The sequence below is a fragment of the Canis aureus genome, chromosome 31 (assembly GCF_053574225.1).
Source record: "Canis aureus isolate CA01 chromosome 31, VMU_Caureus_v.1.0, whole genome shotgun sequence".
In the NCBI taxonomy this organism is placed as follows: domain Eukaryota; kingdom Metazoa; phylum Chordata; class Mammalia; order Carnivora; family Canidae; genus Canis; species Canis aureus.
The window spans coordinates 43411403-43435413 of record NC_135641.1 but is presented as its reverse complement, the minus strand read 5'-3'; the positions used below and the strand labels follow the sequence as shown (position 1 = coordinate 43435413).

The following is a 24011-nucleotide window of genomic DNA, read 5'->3' as shown; positions in this document are numbered from 1 at the left end:
TCTCAATGTATATATCCTGGGAGAAAGTTATAATGCATTTGAGAGACCATCAACACCCATCATTGGTTTCTCTTCAGTGATGAGGATTAAAACAAAAAATAAATTTGGTTTGAGAGGTGCCTGAGTCAGTTAGGTGTTCAACTCTTGATTTTCACTCAGGTCATGGTATCTGGGTCATGAGATCAAGTCCCATGTATGCCTCTCACCCCCACCCTCCACAGCATGGAATCTGCTTGGGATTCTCTCTCCCTCCTACCCTGTTGCTCATATTCTCTCTTTCTCAAAATAAAATCTAAGAAAATAAACAAATAAATAAAGAGTTTGAAAATTTTGCTTACACTTGACATGTCTGACAATTAACTGCCCATAACTCATCCTTACAAGATCATACCACTATAAGCGTAAAAGTTTCAGTGGAAGATAGATAGCAGCCCCCTAATTAAAGCACAGTTCGGGGAAAATTATACTTTTCTTTATAAAAAAAATAGACTTTTATATTTCAAAAATTATATTAAAAATTTATATTTTTAATATAAAGCTAAATTAAGTGGATTTGTGCAAACCATCGCATCCAGAGTCACTATTGAGGGCCTTATGTACATGGAAGGCTTAACAGATTCTTTACCCGAGGGATTTCATCACATTGTGGATTAGGAAGAAAAGGGTAGGGAAGAAATGGCTAAAGACTACTACTTATTAGTTCCTACAGTGAGAAAGTAGGGGTTCCTGTGGCAACAAAAGTCCATATAGACTCTCTGCTGATACCCTCAAAACAGCATCTTTAATGGCTGAGGTTATATGGGTACTGAGGTCTCCAAACTGACCACACAGGACATTACAGTATCCAAGGTGCATGACCATACATTGAATGAGATTCCAAAGTTCGAGAGGGAGTAATTCTAGAATGTTATCAGAGTTCTGAAGGTATATAAACATAGTGACACACACACACATACAGTAGACTATGAGTTGCTGTGTCCATGACTTATTGCATGTAGCTTCAACAGCTCCTAATAATATGCCTGGTACCTAATCGTGTGCCAATAACGTTTGTTGAATGAACAATCGCATAAATTTGGTATGTTCGGATTTAAATACAGATTACAAATCTACTTACATTAAATGGTCTAAAGTTCAAAGAATTTCCAACCTGCTGAAAATAATAACTTAAGAAGCCCATATCTAGTCAGGACCATCATTTCAGGAGTCATACAGACCCGGGTTTGAATCCCAACTCTACCATTTAGTTCCTATATATTCCTAACAGTTTCATCATCTCTCTGAGCCTTCTGTAAAAGGGAGCAACTGAGACCAGTCCTCACATGGTGGATGTGAGGCTTAAGTCTGGCCATTGAAACTAAAGCAATGCCCATCCCCTAGTAAAATTTCTATGTACAGTAACTATTCTCTTCATCATCATCATCATCATCATCATCATCATCTTCATCAATGTCAGATACCTATTTATTTTTTTCAGATATCTATTTAATTTTGACAGAATGGAGTTCTTTGTTCATTTCACTGATTCAAGGATGAAACACTATGAAATAATTACTTCTAAAGTGATAATTCCAACATTCATCACTCTATGTAAGTTAGGAAAACCTTATATATATATTTAATATATATATTAAGTTCCTGATTAAACCCTATTTCTGTATTAAAGTATTAGCGATAATCAAGAGTACCATTAGAGAATAATTTTTTTCATAAAATAAGGTAAAATATTTCTTAACTCAAATGTGTGATCCTAGTTTCATCAGAAAGTTGTTTAGAGGAGATGATCTTTATATCTCCTAACATTTAAGTAACAACTGCAACCAAAAGCATCCTTTATTGTGCAAGTAGTGTCTTTGATTTCTCTGAAATTCTTCACTTTTAGTCTGTATGTCATACTTTCAGCAGCTACAGAACATGAGAGGAACAACTTTTCTGATGTCAGATGCTGAGGATCAATAGCTATTTCCCAAAGTTTATGGCATAATTAAAATGTGTAACAGGAATAATTTTCTCTTTAAACCCTAAGGCCAAGCCTAGAATTATTGACTAAGTCAAAGTTATGTGGTGTAACATTTTTTATTATGTTTATGGATAATATAAAGGAGTTTATGGCTTTTACATGTAATTTGTTAAGTTAAAAACACTGAAGAGGAGGTATCCATTACATCAGCAAAGCACCAATTGTTTAAGAAACCTTTTTAAAGTGTATTTTGTAGAGGGTAAATCTATATTCCTTTATACCAGTTTGTGGTCACCTAAAACTTCCAACTGAAGGTTAATGGTCAAAACATTCTTAAATTTAGTAGAACCCATTTACTTCCAACTACTTCTTCAGAGCTTTATCACCTTCAATAAAAGTTCCGGGAATGCAGGTATGATGGAAATATCATAAGGATGTGTGGGGAGGTAGGACAAGAGGAAGCAGGAGGTACTCAAACAGGAAACACTATTCGTATGCAGGAGATTGCATGAGTTTGTGTAAAATACGGTAGCTACAGAAAAGCAGATATATCAGCTATGGAATAGACTGGGAATAAAATATTCTCTCCAGTGAGAAAAATTGACAGTCACTAATTTCTGTATATGGATATAAATGGCAAGCGTGTGAAACACTCTTTGGGCAGGCCTGTGTTTTTGTCTGTTTCTATCGTTGTTTTAAAGGCAGCTCTTCTAAAATGGTACACCTGGGAAACGTGGTCATTAAGAAACAATGAAGTAAGATACACCCCAGATTTAAACTGTGGCTTTATCTGTCATTGGTATTTACTAAATGTCCAATTTTATTACTTGCCCTTTTCATTATTATCAATGATAATGATTTAACCATATAAACTCGATTACAAATCACTATCCAAGCGTCTCAAATCTTCAAGCAGGTTAAAAACTGATCCGACCTTATTTTGATTTCTTCGAACAGAGCCAAATGGAAGTGGGTCTCTATCATCCCAAAGTTTCATAGGTCTGTCACATTCACACTATATGGCCAGTTATATATGGGCACTTTTCAAATGTTACATAGATGAGAAGACACCACTAAAAAAGCTTATCGGGGGGATCCCTGGGTGGCTCAGCGGTTGAGTGCCTGCCTTCGGCCCAGGGAGCGGTCCTGGGGTCCTGGGATCGAGTCCCACATTGGGTTCCCTGGATGGTGCCTGCTTCTCCCTCTACCTGTGTCTCTGCCCCCCCCCCCGTGTATCTCTCATGAATAAATAAAATATTTTTTAAAAAATAAAATAAAAAATAAAAAAAATAAAAAGCTTATCAGCTATAAAAACTGGGTGTTCCATTATTGTTCAAAAGCTGGATGATTCTGTAATAAAATGTACACTCTCTTCTAGTTCAGCTGTGGTACAGGGGCATGGACTGTGAAGGTAAAGAGCTGGAGTGGGCTTTCGGGGTGGTGCTACACGTTAGAGTGTCAATCTTCCAGAGTAATCGTCTCTAACTCTGCATACCAGCCAATAACACACACTCACTCTCATCTCTATGAAAACTGGCTTAGTCATTGGCATTTTTTTTTTTTTCCTATTGCTTTCCCATATTCATGGTCTCCTAACTTCTCTGAGGCTGCCTCAGGCCAAACCTCTTAATTTTCTTTCATGGAATCAACATCCCACACGTAGCCCCACCCTGAGTCTTGGCTGTATGAGACTTGGCTGTACTCATCCTTTACTACAAAGATGCAGCCCATTTGGTACAAGCTCCATCACCCACTCTCCTCTACAATTCGGTGAATCTGTCATTACACTCACCCTTCTTATTTTTCCTTATAGAAAGTTGCCCTCCTGTTCTTTGAAGTTACTATAATGAAGAAAAAACAATAATAAAGTGGCTCTAATGAGACCAAGTTCTCATCTCATCAAACACACCCTTCACCTTCTCCCCCGACACTGATTTCTCATTTGTGAAAGGTGAACATTATATCTACTGGTAGCACCACTGCGATGGATCTGCCTCCTTCGTTCTATCTTCTGTCTACCACTCCCCAGCCATGGCCGTTCCCACGGCACAATCACTGAGTAGCTCGCACAGCCTAACTTTACAACTTGGTCTTTGCCTTTCACCTTGTTCTTGATAACTCTCAAATTGCTTCTTCCTCATGTTGCACCTTGATTCTGGCTTTGAATCACCAAACAGATCCTAAATATTTGACTATTCTGACATTTGACATCCTTCACTCCTTTAATAGAAAAAACCTCACTATGCATTGCCCTGTAAATGCTGTATCTGAATCTTCTTTTTGTCCTATGACCCCCCCATTTCTTTCATTTCTGTTCACACTTCAGATGTTAGTGTTTTCTATCACCTTTTCCTTTAACATCTATCTTTGTATAATCCCCCCCATCCACAGTGGCATGTAGGACTTCAGTCTTAGTAATTTCCAACTCTTTAATTTCATCCTAGGACTCTCTCCCAAGGCCTAGCATCATCTTTGCAATTTAGGTCCTGGACATTCTCATCAGTATATAACACTTATAGCTTAAAATCATTTCCTTTAAAACAATCTCATATTTCTCTTCCTAAACTGTTCCCCATCTTGCATCCCCTAAATCATCTAACAGAACTATTTTCTCTGTCACCTAAGCCAGAAACCTAGTTTTCACAAGCTCTTCCTTCTGTTGCACTCACTACAAATGAACACCAATTTATCCTCAAGTATGACTCACATTGATTTGATTTTGGTCAAATCCCACTATTATTACATGAACTCAGTTTTCCATTACTGTGCGATGAGGGACAACAATGAAGATGAATTTGAAACTGAACAGGAGGGCAGCTTTCTTTCTATAACAAAGAGATAGTCACATAATTATTTGCATTGGAGTCTATATTCCCCTTTGGGTGATTTTTTTTTTTTTTTTTTTTTTTTTTTTGGGGAGGGTCCCCTTTGGGTGATTGTGAAGCTTTAATATACTGACTACTTAGAACAGTCTCTGGCACACGGTATACACTTAATACATGTTTTCTTCTATCACCACGACTTAAACTATTTGAGAACTTATCTAGGTAACCCCAATTAAAGTTACAGAATGAAAGAAAATGAGAAGGAACAATTCTCTAATTTTGAATGACAGCACACTGTTCCTAATCTCCTAGAATAGACTCTACGCCAATTATTATTCTTCTAGACAAATGCTTCTTTCCATTTTAAGACTTTTATTTATCTTTTTTATTATTGTTTTTTTTTTTTACTTAAGTTTTCTTGTTTTATTTCATTTTGTATTTACCATGTTAAGTGACTGCTACTTTATGCTCAACTAATTTTCATGTTGGAATAAATGTAAATTGCATAGACACAGGAATAATATGAATTTTATGTTTCACTTTTTTTCTGAGCATATTAAGTCTACACTTATTGAAAATATAGTTTGTGTTAGTGTGGTTCTAGGCACTAGAAATAGAGAAATAAGCAAGTCAGCCATGGTCTTTAATCTCAGAGACAGAAGAGTTTATTTTTTTATTTTTTTCCAGGAAATAGACAATATACAAATGCACCAAAAAAATAAAATAAAGTTTTTAAAAGACCATAGTGAGCTATTAAAAGAATTAAAATCAAACATTAAGACAGAATGGCTGCTCTAGTGAAAAAGACTAAAGAAGGTATCACTGAGATGATATCTGACCTGACAACTGAATGACAAAAAGAAAACAAACCACAGATAGTTTAGCAGAGACTATGAGTACATACAAGGGTTCGAAGTCTGAGTTTGATGTGTTTGTTGGTGAAAGAAAGGCCAAAATTTCTGAGATTCAAATAAGCCTATTAATCTCTGCTTTGATTTAGTACCAGATAAATTCTAGTTATCCCCCCCTTTATGTATATGTGATTATAAAAACAAATTATTTACTATGGAATCAACATAAGTAAATGCAAATTCCATGTGAAGATCACCTTTCCAGAACATTTTATGAACTAAGTACCAATGTTATTGTGGATTATGTTATCAAGTCACCTGAGAGTATTTTTGCAAATAATTTAGTAAGTACTAATTTCTAGAAATATAAGTAAGTTTTCTAACCAAGAAGAAATATGATGTATAAAAGAAATCCACAGAAGGCAAATGGCAGACTGAAAATATAAAATATGAACCTAAAACAGATGAGAACTCAGGCTTAAGAATAAAAGCATTATTATTATTTTCCTTTTTTCACCCAAATTCCTATTTATCCATATCAAAAACAGAAACTTAAGGTAATATCACCCCAGTGCACTTACAGTTTATAAAGTTTCTAAAGAAGGTTTTTAACGCAACATGCATTTCATCAATACCTATGTGCTCTTCTCTATTCTTTTTTTTCTCTATTCTTATTCTCCATCCCTTTGCACTTACTCCCCACTCCCCAACCAAATCCACCACAGTCAATGTACAGAAACCTTCAGTTAACCAAAATAAACATAAAACAACTATATAAAACCCAGTAGAAACTGCAGGAGAGACACTTGAGTAATACCATATCCTTAGAAAATATATATAGCAGCCTAATTTTCAAAATGAGTTTTTATACTCTGAAATTTTAATAATGTTAAAATTTCAATCATATAAACATTTAGATATTAAGTCTATCTCTTATTATTCTGTGTCCTTTTCCTTTTTTATTATTTTCAGATTTTTATTACATGTTTGATATATTTCCTATATATATTTTTTTCTGACAAATGTCTAGTAGAGTAAGAGAGCAACTTAAGGAGCTCAAAATCATGAATAGCAAGATTCTAAGATGAGTTAAATAATACTATTTTCTTTGTCTCTGTAACTCTTATTTAATGAAATCCCTTTCTTCTAGCTAGATCTGACCCCTGCCATCTATAGAAATTATTCTGATGTCTGTCACCATCTCTATACATCCCTTGAATAGCTGAAACTTTTTTTTTACATATTTGAACATCATAAATCTTAAAACCAATTTCTTACTTTCTCTTGGCTGCTAGGAAGCTTGAAAACAAATCTGTGTCCTGTTTGGTAGCTGACTAGAATGTTTTGGCACATATTCTATATACAATATTTTAATTGTTATTTTAATCTTATTTTGTTATTATATTTACTTATTTATAGCTTATTTCAAAGTATTAATTTTGGGAAAATCTCTTTGTTTTCAACAAGAGGAGAATAAAGCATGTAAATAAATGGACAGTAGAATTTCTATGGCTTGTCTCTGCTGTTATTTTTTCCAGGGAAAATTTTCTTCCTTCTGGCCACTTACTCTACTTTACCAAACCTGCCAGAGCCAGTTTACATCATATCCCCTCTATGAAACTCTGCATAAATGCCTAGGTTTCCCTATAAATTCTTAGATACCTGTCTGTGATTACCTCTTTGGTGACAATGTACATTTTCCACCTCTGAAATTGACCACCCAAAAATGCTGACGTGATGAAGAATTTTTAAAGATTTATCAGTAGTTTAAGGAAGATAGGACTTGTCTCTGATTGCATTAAATATCCATAAACAAAAAGGAAAATAAAGCATAGTGACCCTCTAGCTCTCTCTACTCCGCACATCTCAATTCCAAAGGAACTTACTTTTGAGAAGACAAAAAAATAAAATCACAGAGATGGAATGGTTTCAAGAGTTTAATCACATCTCAGAAATGAATCATTTACCAAGGTCTGAAGTCACACAGCAAAGTTGACTGTGTTGCTTAAGAGGTGTATGTGCACACCGTTTGCATGTTTATATGAATTGCATTAAGTCCAGTAGTTTACTTTTCAAAATATTTCTATTCTGGGCTTTTTTAGTAGATAGGATTTGGTACTAGAAGTCACACACTTATTGTTTTTTCCAAGTATACGCTACACATCTTGAATTACAGTGACCAGGGGCTTTAAAGAGGACAGGTGAGTTGCATTTCAATTAATTATAAACACAGTTTTGAATGCTTCTCCCAAAGTGTTCAATTGTGGAGATGGTTAAACATCTATCAACAAAGCAACAAAAACAGCCCTGGAAAATAAAAGTATTTACACATACTTTTCCTGGAGAGAGATTAAAAGCTCAAGGGATAAAACCGAAGCTCAATTCCTTCTTGAGGGTTTTCATCCAAACCACATTTTCTTTGCAATCTAGTCAGTCACCTGATCTTCCTTCATTTATGTAGCAACTATAATACCTTGCAATAAGTCAAGTATGTGCTTGGTTAATCCTCCCCCCAAAAACTGTGATACAAAAAAGGTTGGCTTAAAAAAAAAAAAAAAAAAAAAAAAGGTTGGCTTGCTGTTCTACTCAGTTAGCTAAATTTGTTTAAACTCTTTCCAAAACTAGAAAATAGGCATACAATGTAATAATTATAAGGTGTTTATACATGTACAATCATCAGATCATTACTTACACCCTTTGTTTTATTTCTTTAAGGAAAGAAAACAGATGCAAAGACAGATCCAGCTTTTTAAATATAAGGAAAAAATTTAATTGCATTATTAATAATAATGTTTAAACAATCAAGTCATCCTGTAGGTATGTATCACCTTTTCAAGATTTTATAGTGACTTTAATTTTTGTTTCCCTTTAAAACAATTTTGGTGCCATAAAATACCATTTAAATCAAAGGGGATTAAACTCTGCTTTTCAGAACATTCAAAAGTCTATGAACAAACTCTAAATTTCAAAGTGTTTGAGAACTGGCCTCTCCCCCAGCAGTAGGTTTTAATTGAGTACCAAGTTTTTAACCACCCTTTTTTATCTCATGTTCCATTTAAGTACATTGCTTCCTGTTTTATTTCAAACAAGGTAAAGATCCTATTTCCATTTACAAAGACAAGAAAAAAAGAGCTCCTCAGCTAGGTTGTGCTGCTGTCATTAACTACTTCTTATGCATTATTGCAGAATTCATCTCCTAAACCCACTGCCTACTTCCCTACTTCTGGGATTCTCTCTCTGATATCTGGGGGCAGAAAATCCCTTAGCTGTCTTCATGAGTCCCCTGGCCTAACCCACTTAGGTCAGACTCACCTGGGATTTCATGCCTTGACATTTTCTGCAATTTTACTGGCTCCAAATGTGTTCAAATTTATCCTTATGTAATAAGGTCTCTTCAGCAGAGCTTCTGGAAGTTCCAACTCCAAAATGCCCTTTTGCCTTAATAATTAAATTTCAACTCCAAAATGTCTCAGGTCTTCAAGTGCCCTGACCTATCAGGGAGAGCTAGTGGAAGGAAGCCTTCCTCCTGGAACATGGATAAGTTAAACAAGAGCTTCTTGCACTTCTCCTCTTTAAAATGCTGTTAAGGTTCTATAGGCTGGGAAGGAAGAGTCATAAACTGGTCAGTCCTCTTTGGTTTTAGAAAGATTTCAAGACACTCACAGGCATGGTTTGCAATGATGAATGCAGAGATACTTTTTCCACCACAGAAAGTAAACATGCACACCAAACCAGTATAACAGGTTGGGGGATACAGTACTGCTGCCCTCCGGCTGCAATTTAGCAGCACAGACACTAAGGCACCTTCCTGCCTAGATTTTTTTTTTTCTTCTTTTCATAGCCCAGCAGGATAAGTATAATTTCCCTTTAAAAAAAAAAAAAAAAGGTTATATCATGAGAAACAGGATACATGCAATGCCTGTGTGTCTGGACTCTTCTTGGCTGTGAGGAAAGTCAAGGAAACCTGAAACTTTTATAGTCAAGGAAAATCCCACACCTGGATGGACCAGTCTCATAATAGCTTGAATGAATACTGGACAATCCTTTCCAGGTCATAACGAGAGACTCTAAAAGGTATCGATATTGAAAGTATTCATAAGCCTGATTTTTTTTTTTCCCTTTTCAAATAGGAAAGCAGATGCCTCCAGAATGGAATGTGCCAAATTCCTCTATAAAATTACAGGGTCTGGGCAGCTAGGGTGGAGATCTAGGTTTTGGCAACTGCTTCTGAGAAACCAAGGGTAATTTTCTTACCTTCATCAGCTCTGTTTGCTATTCTACAAAGTAAAAATATCAGACTTGAGGCTCTGTAAGCTGCCTCATACCCTGAAAATGTTGATTCTATAGGGTTTTTTTTTTCCTCCCCTAATTCTGACAGCCAAATTCTCCTTGTTGAAGAGTTCTCTCTTCTCTGCTGATTGCTCTTTAGACCTGGCCTTGGATTCCACAGAGTCTAGCCAACCCTTCTGTGCTTGGAGACCTTTCTTTCCCTCTGAGCTCCAGTCTTTTATAGCCTGTAGAGGAGGGGTTTCCTAGATCACGAAAACCAAGAACTGGGGTAGGAAGGGGAGATATAAGTAGAAGATGCTCAAAGACATCTGAGCAGCTGATAAGTGGATGGCCTCGGTGACAAGGGTGTGTGGGCCGTCCACAGGAGACTTCCACTCAAGGAAACCGCTCTCAAGGTTGTCTCAGCATTGAACCCAAGAGGTATCTTTTACTTAAATCCCTCCAAAGATGGATTTATAAACCGTATCCTTTTCTAAGAAGCAGAGGGCTTTCGACATGCTTTGACCAAGGAGGAAGAGGAGGGAAATACAACGGAAAAAGCTCATCTGGACTAAGTCGCTGAGGCAGGAGGGATTTGGTGGATGAGGGACATTAGGGACACAGCTGGATAGTGACGGCTCTTTCCCTTTTGTACAATCCCTACCAGGCTCTGCTCTGCCTGTTACTAAGAATCTTGGAATAGAAAATGCACGTCCTTCCTGACTCGCCATACAGATAAGGGGCCCTTTTATGCCCCCAGGGTAGGTAGCTTCTGGAGAAATCTTAACCTGAGGAATTTCCCAGGGAGCCACCTGCCTGGTTGGAAGTTGCCCCCCTCCTGTTGTTCAGTCGTGGCCTTTCACCGCTCTCGCAGACTGGCCAGGTGCTACTCAGTGGTACAGGGTTGTTTGCAGGGACTGTGGAAGGAGATGCTGCTGCCTTTCCTTACCAGATAAAATGCTCAGCATTTGTCCCCATTCCTATCGCCACATTATTTTATATATTTTATTTATATTTTCAGAAATAAGAAAAAAAATCTAGCATTTTATCCAATGCTAGATAATTCTATTTTTTTGAATCCTGAGACTATTATGAGCCTTCTCATATATTATTTCTCTGTAGAGTTACTTTTCGCTGGGCCTGAAAGGAAGAGATTGCTTTTTTTTTTTTTTTTAATTTTTATTTATTTATGATAGTCACACAGAGAGAGAGAGAGGCAGAGACTCAGGCAGAGGGAGAAGCAGGCTCCATGCACCGGGAGCCCGATGTGGGATTCGATCCCGGGTCTCCAGGATTGCGCCCTGGGCCAAAGGCAGGTGCCAAACCGCTGCGCCACCCAGGGATCCCAAGAGATTGCTTTTTATGTTTGAAAAGATAATTGAGATCTGTTCACATGTAGCTGAAGATAACCTTGGAACAACTTCACTTTCATTTGGGAAAAAATAAGTTCCTGATATCATAGCTGCTGATTGCTTAGAGGCTCCACTAACCAGGGTACCCTCCTCACTGGCTTACTAGGTATAAAACCTACAGGAAACAGCACTAAAATGGATCGTTTTTGACAATGTCTATGGCTTGCCCTCCAATTTGGGACGAGACATGGTCACAATCTAGACACGTGTCATTAGAAAACCACTATTAAAAGAACATGATAGAGTTTGAATGCTAATCTATCGCTTACAATCTTCACAACCAAAAAACTTAAATCATCCATATGTTTAATGTGCAAAACAAAGTATTTATATGCAGTCATTTCTGCTATAGCATGCTTATTTGTCAGCTGAGCTGATAATAATTGTATTATTTCAGAGTATTTCAGAATCTTTGCTAAGTCAAAGGCAGAATCAAACAACATTTCAAAACGCCTTTTTCATCTACTTCAACAATTTTTAAACTCAATGTGAGATTTGGAACAGGATGTTGCGAGGCAAAAAGAATAATGTTAGACCATTCCAGAAATGAAGATCCCAGAAAATATTTTGATCCATTTTATAAGATATTACATTTACCAAATCTCTCACCTCCACACAAGAAGCTGCAAATTATCCCCACAGTACTTTCCTTTATAATTAGAAATCCAGAAATAATTTAAAGTCAACAATTGAAGAACCCTCACTTATCATTAGCTCTCTCCAGATTACTAAGTTCACTTAATTTTAAGGCAAATATAACTGGAATCAAAGCATCGCAATATTCCAGGAAGATGGATCTGAACTATTTGTAGACCCATTAAGGGTACATTTCAACTCAGATGGAACAACATGTTCCCCGTGGAAAAGTTTTCACAGAGCTCACAAGGGAGCTGGAGATAGAACTGATCTCCCAAGTGGCCCTCAGCCACAGAACGTTTATGGATCTAGCACATGATTTTCTAAGTCAAACCATAACATTCAAATTATTCACCATAGCTCTTGTTTAAAACTTATACATTTTTTCTGATATATACCGATTATTAATTCTGAAATTAAGGATATGTGGGTGTGTATATGCATGTGTGCATGTAGTCGCCTTTTATAGTGGAACATATCACCATAACATAACGTTACCTTTTCCAGAGGAAAAAGTAAAACAAAATCTATAGACATTCTAGGACTCTAAAATACAAAGCAAATATTTCCCATGATCCTGACACAAAGAGAAACAAGCCCTGGTTACTCCTCAGTTTACTAAAACCTCCGAACCCAGTCACAGTGATGCGCTCGCATAAGTCTATACAGCAGGCTAGTCAGGCGGTTGCCAAAGAGTTATACACATTTTATATGAAATCATCCTTATATGAACAATATTAACAATCTAAATACTTCCCATACATTTTTTTAAAGAAAAGACATTATAGAGACAAAATATATGCTATGATCACATACATAAAATCATTTTCTCCATAAAACACATATAAGTGAGTCATTTCATAGAATCAAACTAAATAAGTCTTTTGGTTTGTTTTTCTTCAATAGAGTGCACTAAAATGACTCTTTTTTGTATTAACCTTTAAACTAAAAGTGTTGATAATAGCATTTTATGCAGTATTTAACAAAATGTTTTTTAGGAAACATACAGCAATAAAATAAGATTCTGGGATTCTTAGGTAGGTTTAGTGGAGAAATGATTAAAGAAAATAAAGGAAAAACACAGGCATTCTCTGTAGGACAATTTAACTTTAGAAAATGGACAGTTTATGACCAGGCATGTCTGTGATCATCTTACTGTTATTCTCATGCACGTTATATTTCACAGATGTAGTTATATGCTTGATTATATGCCTAAATAGAAAACTGGGTGGTTTAGGGATTTTCTTGGTGGTAGTATCACAAGAACAAAACTAAAATGTCATTATCAGTCAATTAAAAACACATCTTGACCAAAATGTCTTTGTAAAGGCAACGAATAATTCATAAGACGTTATCCTATTACAAATCCTAGCAGCAAATCAGCATTATGTCAATTTTGAATTTTTTTTAAGAAGGAATTTTTCTCACTCAAAATAGTGAAACATGTGAGCAACTTTGTATTGTTTCTATCAACAAGCCTAACCATAGAAGCCTAGACAAGCCAATGTCAACAAAGCCAATCCCTTCAAAGGACAAAGGTACCTGTAAAATAAACCCCCTTTTCCCAACTGCTGTGCTCTCCTCTGAGATCCCATTTTCTACCATAAAAATCGGTTATATTAAAAAAAGTTGGTTATATTAATATATCAGGACAAGGACACTTAGCTGGAAAACCCTAGATATGGCAAAACTTTATTACAAATAAAAATTTGCCCAAGTAGTGGCAAAAAACAATTCTGTGTCAATGTTGGAAGACATCCGCACCACAAGTTGGTCACAGCATTTCTCCCGCATTATAATGGACAATAAAGGTAAGGCTTTGCCCACTCTCCACCAATTTGGGTTTTTGTGTTGGTTAAGTTGTTGAGCCCAAGAGACAGCCAGCTTCTTTTGAAACAGGAAAAATCCTCACCCCTTTTCCTCACCCTCAGAGCATAGCTTGAAACTCTCTTGGCAGGGCACACGCAGGTGCGTGTGTGTGTGTGTGTGTGTACAGGTGGGCGCGGGCACATACGCACACACACACACACACACACACACTTTGTAATAGAAGCTGCTTGATTCTCTGATGGGAAACATTTCAAAGACTGTTGGCACTTACCTTGCAAAGATGTGTTAGGTAAACTTGCTTCATTCTCTCCCATTTTATTATTTCTTTTTAAAGGGGGCCAAGCAGTTTCAGGTTGTGTCAGGGACCTTGCAAGCTTTGCAACCTTCTGACTTCCTACTGTAGTACTGTAACAGTATACCACCTGCTTTCTGCTGTGAATAATTACCATTCTGCTTCCTGAATTACCTGGGCTTGCAGGACCAGTTTTGCTATGAAATGAGATCACATCCCCTGATCAACGTTCTGCTATTAACGTGTGCTGCACGAAATGTGGCTTTGTTTCAGTTCTGATATTCACTTTGAATTCTCTACTTGCGCTTTAGTCGAAACCGTATTTACATTTTCCCCAAGTGGGGATACTAGCAACATACCACGGTGCAGAGCCAGTTTTGTTTTTCAGTGTTCCCGATCTGTGTCTCTTACAGAAATAAAAAATATAAAGTGAATTTTGCATTGTTCATTAAAAACAAACAAACAAACAAAAGCCCACAGACATAAGGAACAGCCCGGGAATCACTTTTGTGTAGTGATGGAAAGACCAGCTTTGGAGTATCTCTGGTACTAGCTGCAGACCTAGGAGGGCTATACTTTCTCTGAGTCTCAGTTTCCCCAACTGTAAAATGATGATAAGTATTTCAGAAGGTTCTTACGAAGATTGAAAACAATCCTGTATGTGGTAAACACTGTGAATGCCAGACGATAAATACAACACAGGGAGCACTTTGCCTCCTCCCCTCCTCTTCCTCTACCTTTCACCTTCTTCCTTCCTCCCCCCTCTTGTCCCTTCTCCCTATGACAAGTGCAAAGAAAGCCCAGGAAGAGCACTGGTATTGCCGTGTCCTGATGTCAGTTATCCTACTTTTCGAGAGATCCTTAAAAAATGATCCAATGCAATTTCAGAGTCCCTCAAGGTCCTCACTCATAACAGGATCTAGATATCTGCATTGCCTTTTTACAAGGAATATAATGAGTATTCATTTAAACTATTGTTCCTCAAACAAAGATAATCTCTAGCAAAGATAAGCAACAAATTGAAGATTTACCTTTATTTGTAAAAGTGAGAGAGGAAGTGGATCACAAAAATAATTTATAAAAGCTCCGTCTCCCATAAAGTATCCAGAATTAAAATAAATCTCTATTTTCTCCCTCTAGAATTCCTTAAACTTTAGCTTTGTTCAGAATGGCTTAAAAAAGAAAGTTCCAAGGTTCAAACATCTTCTCCTTTAATAGTTCTTTGATTTTCAAATTGAAAAAAATCTGTATACCATGTTTGCTAGCTCATTAATGAAAAAAAAACTGATTACATAAAGTTATGTAAAAAGAAAAGGTAAACAACTAGAATAGTTATTCTCAAAAATACTAGAAACGAAAACAAATGTGGCAAAAAATCCTCATTGCAGGGGCACTTGGATGGCACAGTTAAGCAACCAACTCTTGTTTTTTTTTTTTTTTTTTTCAACTCTTGGTTTTGGTTCAGGTCGTGACCTTAAGGTCGTGAGATCGAGCCCTGCGTTGGGCTCCACACTCAGTGCAGATTCTGCTTGAGTTTTTCTCTCCCTCTCCTCTGTCCCTCCCCAGTGCACTCGCTCTTCTCTCTCTCAAAATAAATAAATCTTTCAAAAAAATTCCTCCTCATAGTGAATTTACAGTTCTCTCTTCCATTACCTCTCTGGATCTCAGTGTCTTCACCTAGAAAGTGATCTAGAACATTTGCTGTCTAGGCCCCATTCTCTCATTATAAATGCCCAAACCTCTGATGTAAAATCTAAGTTGTGGTTTGTCCCAGAGTAGTCTTTGCCGAGGACAACTGCTAATGTAACATATAGACCAGGCTACACGCTTTAGCAAATGTAATAACCTGAAACTGAATGTCTTTCAACAAAACACTATAATTATTATATTCTGACTTCCCCCCAAATAAGAGAAGCACATATACCAATCCTCCCTCATTATGACAACTTGGAAATGTATTTATATACCTGTCCCAGGCATCTAGAATTGTCAATAACCAGTCCAAAACACCCATTATCTACCAGCTGAATTACGGGATGTGTGAAGTTACAACGGAAGTAGAATGGAGAAGTCCTATTTTTAAGCAGAAGGAAAAACATAAAAACAGCAGAAACCCCAAAAGCGCTTGTAGTTGCCCAGAAAGTAACATAAATATACTCTCAGTTATACTGAAATAGCTTCAACACTTTTAAAGTGCCACGCACTCACTCACTCACTCTCTCTCTCTCTCTCTCTTGTGTGTGTGCCTCACATGCCTGGAAAATTCTTCCTTCACCACTCCCCCTTTGTCTAATACAGATGAAGAAATTCTTCTTGAACCTAATCTTGATTCAGGCTTCCTCTATAAGCTCCCAGATGCCTCTTAACAACTTGGACCTTTCCTTTCACCGTGGCTCTTATCACATCGTATTGTATGTACTGCTTATTTCTGTCCTCGAGAGCTATTGTACTAGAGACTTCTGTGTCTGCCACTATATCCGTAAAACTATGCTAGATAGCACAGTTCCTACCATATATTATGCCATCAACAAATTTTATAAAGGTGAATAAAATTACCATCATCAGAAAGGGTAAATTAAATCTCAAAGAAAAGAAGGACACAGATTAATAAAGAAGATGATGAAAGATACTCCAGGAGGGAAAAATGCCAAATTAAATTTCAAAAGTAAAAAGAAATGAAGGTAACTAGTTAGGTTTATCTGCAAGGGCAAATAATTCAGAGTTAGAAGGGTAAAAGAGATGAGGACATTTATGAGAACTTCCAAAAAAGAATCAAAGAGAAGTGAATGGAATAGAAAAAAAAAAAAAAAAAAAAAACATAGTGAACACATTAGTTTAACACACACATACACACACACACACACACCAAAAACTAAACACTGGTAGTATTAGCTAGAATAGCTTTATTGAACGGTGAACGGAACACTATAAAATTATCAGGATTTTTAGAATATTGGAAAGAAAGTCTATAAGAGTGTGTGTATCTATGAGCTTCTGAGAGAGTGCTGTATAATTATCAAGATTTTTTCTTTTAAAACTTAGATGACTTCAGACAACATTTCCAACCATATCACATTTCAGAATTCTAACAGTCTATTTGTAAAGCAAACTTCAAGGAGAGAGTGGGCACAGAAGATAATAAATGCAATCCTTTATCATTCAGTTTGAGGGTTCTATCTAGAAATTAAATAAGAGGAAGATACCAATGTTGAAATTTAAACTTCTTATGCATAGTTATTAAACTGATTATGTAGTTCTGTTTTTCAAGGGAAGATACATGTGAAAATTTGAAAAAAAAATATTAAGTGGTTTTTCAGAATTCTGAATGTTGGCACAGTCTTATAAAGCATGGAGCCCTGGGTATGTAAAATGTTACACATTTAATAATTACACAGACCTGGTACCTCTCAATGAAAAGTATAAGAGTGGGAACAAATAATTTGGTCAAAACCATAAACATCCAGAGAGAAAAAAAGATTAGACTCTAAAAACTGTAATCCTAGAAGCTACTATGAGGAGAAAATTCCATGTTTAGCAACCAGAATGAATTTTTGAGATTGCAGTTTCAAAAAGTAGGTAGAGGTGCTTGGAGAGTGCCAAAATATACCACCTACCCCCAAATATGTCTCATTGGCGTATGGAGATAGATTAGATAGAAAAAAAAACAATTTTTTTTGAGAGAGAGAGAGAGAATCTTAAGCAGGCTCCATGCTGGGCATTGCAGCTGGATCTCATGACCCTGAGATCATGACTTGAGCTGAAATCAAGAACCAGATGTTTAACCAACTGCGCCGCTCAAGTGCCCGGGCATGTAGATTATTTTGACTCAAGGGCTGATGAGAATCAGCAGACACAAGAAAAGTTTTTTTTTACCCCCCTTCATTGCCTAATAATGGGGTATAAACCTCTTCTTTGTAAAGAAAACTTACATGTTTAAAGGGAATTCCATTTTTAATAGTTTCTCCTTAACAGGAACAAAACTACTCCTGGAGGCAACTCTTACCACTTGAGAAACAACCCTTCCTTATACATTCTCTTCCCTCACTTTTCCATAAATCCCCTCCCAACTCCAGAAGTCCCAGACCCCTTTCCATTGTTTAGACTAAGATACTATAAACCTCAATCATCTGGCTCTTTGAGTCTCATTCCTTGTGAGACTCCCATGCAAATCTACATAATTACAACTGTTTTCTCCCTCCCTCCCTCTCTTTCTCTCATTAATCCATCAGTTTGCTCAAGGGCCCATGAGTGGAAACTAGGAGGGTAGAGGGAAAAGGTTTCTCAACACACTGGTGGTGTTTACTTCATGCATTCTAGAATAAAGTAAAGCTTGTTCCTATACGGTTATATTCCAACGTCTAAACTGTTTCAGTCTTTTTCTTTATCTATAAAGTAGAACTAGGTAACCGTATTCTGAAAGAATTTAATCAGATCATATTTGAATGCCCAACATGGTGGGGCTCCTGGCTGGCTCAGTCTATAGAGCATGTAACCCCTGATCTTGGGGTTGTGACTTCAAGCCCCACACTGGGCAAAGACCTTACTGAAAAATGCATACATACATACTCAACTTGATGTCAGGCAAGTAATAGGATGGCTAGTTTTTCATTATCACCCCAACATAGATCCCCAATCCTGTCAAACCACTCCAAATCTGACAAACATTTTCCAATGTTGGGAATTGATAGGACATAAAATTTTCTGAAATGAGTCCACTTTTCTTAAATTTACTTAAAAAAAATAAAAAGATTTTATGTATTTATTCATGAGAGACACACAGAGAGAGGCAGAGACACAGGCAGAAGGAGAAGCAGGCTCCCCCTGGGGAGCCTGATGCAGGACTCGATCCCAGGACCCTGGGATCATGACTTGAGCCAAAGGCAGACACTCAACCACTGAGTCACCCAGGTGTCCATCTTGATTAAAATAAAGATGTCAACAAAAAAAAAAAAAAAAAAAAAAAAAAAAAAAAAAATAAAGATGTCAACAGTGCAAAAATGAGAAAGTTTGTACTTTGATACCATGAGCCATTTGGCTTTAGACCCAGGCATTTCATCACTTAGTGTTTTTGATTAAAGATTCTTTGTTGAAGCTGAAATTTTATTGTTTGATTATAGCCAAAAATTTTTAGGTTGGGATTGTCTGATCCTTATAGCTGCTAAATGTTTTTGAGTCCTACCAGAAATGAGACAGGTAAACTAGGGAAAGGGGTGAATGCATATAATATATACATACAGGAAAAACGGGTAGAAATAAACAAGGATTTCTCATGCTTAGGAATACTGGCTGAACATATTCTACATCCTTTCTTCCAGATCTGAGTATTACCATCTACCCAGTTGCCCTAGACAGAAAATTAGGATTTATCCTTAGCTATATCCTCCCACATTCCCCAAATAGTCATGAAGTCCTAAGAATTCCATATCCTAAATGTCATCGAAATTCACCTCCTCAATTAACTCTCACTATCCTCTGGGTAAGCCCATTATCATCTTTTGCCAAGACAGAAACTCCTTAAATGAATTCTCCTTTTTCCTTGAATCCATCCTTTCTGTATCTGCAGAGTCATCGGGCAGAGAGAGCGATCCTCCTAAAATGTAGTCATGTCATTTCCATGCTTAGGTATGTTCACGGGTCTCACAGCCTACTCAATAAGGTCAGCACATTATCCCCACAATTTTCCATCCTGCTGACTCCTCACCCTCCATTAGCATCTAGTTCATTTAACTTAGTTGAATACATAACCACATTTACTTTCCTATACCTGTGAATATGAATATATATATTTTTGATTATATATATAATTTTTGACTATATATGCATACAAATTTGACTCTCTATACACACACACACACACACACACACACACACATATATATATACACACATACATAGTCAAAATTAAAGCATACCAAGAGCTTTGTATTAAGATTGACTGGTAGTCAAAAGTAACGTAACTAAACTTTTCCTTTTTTTCTTCATAAAATTGCATACAGAATCTTAAGAAAATTTGTGTTGATAGAGAACAAAGAAAGTAACTACTTCTTTCCGTAATAAAACACATCCATTAAAAATAAATAAATAAATAAATAAATAAATAAATAAATAAACACATCCATTAACAAGGAAACAAGCAATAATGATGAGGAGAGTATTGTCATTTTCATGATCTTTCTACTACAGTCTTACTAAAGGAAGTTGCCAAGGAACTATATAAATTATATGCTAACACACACAGGCATATACTACAGACTTGCTTAACAATTACTGGTGGTTTACAGGTTATTTCACATAATTAAGATATACGATGACTCATCTAAAAATAACAGACACATGGAGGTGCCAGGGTGGAAGGCAGGTGGGAGTGATCTTACGAAGCATCCTAATTTGCTGCTGGGAACAACACTCTTCTAGATTGTGGAAGAACTGTGTAACAAAACATTAAACGCGAGCTTGTAATCACGGTATCTAATGACTTATATACCTTTTATGAGGATCTCATGACATCTTGGCTTACGTGCCAGAAGGTTTTAAAGCAATATACTCTAATTTATTAGAAACCTCAGCCTCATCCGTGTGAGTCTACTGACAGTAGGAAGACTGGCTATAATAATCATCTAAGTATCATTTGAAAAAGAGAAAATAGTGAACTTTCAATGTGTATTTAATACTATCATGGAACTATAAAATGAAGTGTATACACACACACACACACACACACACACACACACACAAATACTTGATTAATCTATACAGAACTATTCCACAAACCGGGGCAAAACTCCCTCAAGAGGATCCCCAAGGAACACTTTTTTTTTTTTTTTTAAGATTTTATTTATTTGATGGAAAGAGAGCAAGAGCACAAGCAAGGGGAGCAGCAGGCAGAGGCAGAGGGAGAAGCAGACTCCCCACTCCCTGCCCAGCAGGGAGCCCGATGCGGGGCTCCACCCCAGGACCCTGGGATCATGACCTGAGCCAGAGGCAGATGCCCAACTGACTGAGCCACCCAGCTCCCCCCTCCCCACCTCCACTACCAAGGAAAAATATTAAAGGAAGATGTATCCTAACTTCCTAAGATGACGCAGAATGATGGACTTTTTGATTTGGAAATATCAGGACATGCTAAAAATTTACAATAAGGCTGGAAAAAAAAAAATCTCCAGCTAAAACCCTAGAACACGGAGGTCTCCCAAAGTGATAGAATGACTTCTCTCATCCTTTTAAAACTCAATGAGGATCCTTAAATGGTATTAGCTCCGAGATAAGTTTATTTGCTCTAAACATACTGATATGACCAATCCTTAAAAAAGAAGTTTCATCTCCATATCAAAGAATGATCTAGGACGCCCCTGCTAAGGGTCCAAGTAGAAGCCAGTCATTCAGCCCAAGGGCAAAAGGTCGTCCAGCCTTCGGCCTCCTCCCCAGAGCCTCAAAAAGCAAAACAATTAATGGCAACTCTGCTACAGAAATTTGGCAAATACTAACTAAATGGAAAACCACCAACGTCCAACGGCCGTCCAGGGGGTCACAGCCTTCTCTCTCAAGGTGAAGCTCAAGTAAAAGGTGAGGCTCCTCGCTGTCTTTAGCAACATTAGATCCCTTCCTCTAGCGTCTTAGTAACAGGACACGGTGGGTGCCTACCAACCATCACTTCTTACCTTCCACACTAAGTGCCCTTTCGATTCACGAATACGAACAAAAGTAGTTGAGAATGACTAATTATGGGGAATCAGAGAAGTTGAGTTTATCGTTTTGATACATAATACTTCTTTAATTTTTCATTTTTCTGGTTTCTTTTTCCTCCTCCTGTTTTTGAATAAAGTCGAAGTGGCATAACAAGCATTCCTGGGGCGGAGGGGGGGGAAGATTCCAAGAGGACGACTTTTGTTCAGCATCACAATGGACCACTACTTTCTAGCGTGAATGTTTTCTTTCTGAAAGCTCCTCTTCCACTTTCCCTGCTGACTGGCTGCCAGCTAGCATTGTTACAGAAAAGGAGAGGAAGGATTAAAGTCTTCAACCTTCCCCTAAGTAGCTAGTACTTAAAATAGACTTTCTCTAAAGTGACTGGCTGTCTTTCCTATGGTGACCAGATGAACAAAATGGGGGGGAAAAATCACAGAACAAAAAAAGGGCGATAAACACAGCTACTTTGGATGGACTTTACAGAATAATAAGCCAAATGGGGAGAAATCTATGGGGAAAAAAAAAAAAAAAAAGAATCCCAGGAAGACACTGGGAAATACAGTATCTGATCACAATGGACAATGAGGGGCTCCCATGTGAGCAATTTTAAGAACTGAATAAACATAAAAATAGAGCTAGGCGTGCTGTGGCTAAAGGTACCTTTACATACTGATTATGTTCCTCAGACCTCGCCTCAAACCTTTAGCCTTCTTATAGCCTAACATAACGATTTTTATTTCCTTTTTTTTTTTTTTTTTCCTTTAGAAAGCTGGGCAATTCTTCCAATAGTCAAGGCAGCTATTGAGAGCATCCTTTTAGTTGCTGTTTTTAGGTCTGCAAGATTCATAAGCATTTAATAAATAATTGACCATTGATCAATTGAAAACATATTTCAACTTTCTACTAAAATCGTTAAAATGAGAGCATAAGGGACACCGTTAATTAAAAAGTGTGACCAGGACTCTGCTTCCCTCTAAGGGGCCAGAATATGTTGCCCCCCAAATATGACACTTGGGTGTAAGGATTGTTTTGAACTAAAGGCAATTAGCTCCCTGCCTTAGCTCCCTTCTATTTATAAGAAGGACAGAAGTTTCCATCCCTCATAGCCTTTCCCTTTCTCCCACTAGGCGGGGAACCACTCTGGAGACAAGTCTTAGTCCCTCAGATAATTCCTATCTGAAACAAAACAAAACACTAAATACTCCTTGTTTTAGGATACACACCGCCCACTCCCCTTCCCATAACTTACCTCACCCTAAGAAATCTCAAACCCTTTCTCCATCCTCTAGCCTAAGTATAGAAGCCTCAAATTCTGTCTCCTAGAATCACATTCCTTTATGAATTCCCAGTATGCACGCATGTCATTAAATCTTTTTTTTCCTCCTGTTATTCTGTGTTTTGTCCGTTTGATTTGCAGGGTCCCCAGCCACTGAACCTAGGAGAACAAAGGAAAAAAGCCATCTTTCCTACACCTCTTTTCTTTAGCTTTCCAAAAATCTAAAACAAAAAACAAAAAACTCTTTTACTTCAGATGGGTGATAAATTGAAAATTATATTTTAAAGTTCATAACAGTTTAAAGACATGAACTGGGATTGAATTATCCCTATTAGCACCTAATGAAGTACAAGTTAAATAGTGGAAACAAAGAGGACAGTGTAAAACGCATCAAGAAACTTGGAAGGCAATTTAAATTATTAAAGTTAAAATTAAAGAGAACATTCTGCTTTCTAACTTAAGAGTTATTTTATGACATCACAAATTCTGCATTTGTCTGTCCTCAAACACTGGTCTGGAAACTTCTTTTTTTTTTTTTTTTTCAAAGTAGAATCTGAACAAATTTAGGTGAGTTGTTCACTTTCTAGTGGGTCCAATTCTTTTTATACAGCTCCTTTTTGCTTTGTTTCCTCTTTATCCTCTAAAGCACTTAAATACCCGACTCTTGGCTTTTTACCAACAAAGTCATCTGAGATTTCCTCCCAATTTCAGTGTCCAAATGTAAATATTTACAACGGTATCAATATAATAATTCATCTTCACCACCAAATTAACATACCAGAACAGTTTTATTGGAATTTTAATTTGTTAATGAGCTGAAAATGAATCCATAAAGTGGCCAATTTCAATGTAAGTTCAGAAATTTTCTGATATAAAGAGAAAGCTGCCATTCACGATGCAAATTTTTTTTTTTATGTTTATCTTACTCTCTTTCACTGTTGAGGGCACAGTTATTTGCCATTTTTATCCTATTT

The 24011-nt window shown here is 36.9% G+C and overlaps 1 protein-coding gene and 1 long non-coding RNA gene across 6 annotated transcripts in view; one reads left to right on the top strand and one right to left on the bottom strand.

The window, feature by feature from the left end:
- The window catches only part of NAALADL2 (N-acetylated alpha-linked acidic dipeptidase like 2), a 1263364-nt gene that overhangs the window by 861913 nt on the left and 377440 nt on the right, over positions 1–24011 (bottom strand). For 2 of the 5 annotated variants that reach the window (XM_077880381.1, XM_077880382.1), the window contains exon 1: positions 14055–14247. The exons of 2 other annotated variants lie outside the window; for them this stretch is intronic. In XM_077880381.1, coding sequence (XP_077736507.1) covers positions 14055–14232 — 178 coding nt within the window. In that variant the 5' untranslated portion in view covers positions 14233–14247. Of the gene's footprint in view, positions 1–8948; positions 9328–14054; positions 14248–24011 lie in introns of those variants that run through there. One more of the 5 variants, XM_077880383.1, reaches the window with a different exon arrangement.
- Positions 942–14498, top strand: LOC144302736 (uncharacterized). Its single transcript, XR_013369765.1, has 4 exons — positions 942–1078; positions 1478–1590; positions 8352–8453; positions 14118–14498. It is a non-coding gene; the product is annotated as an uncharacterized LOC144302736 (long non-coding RNA).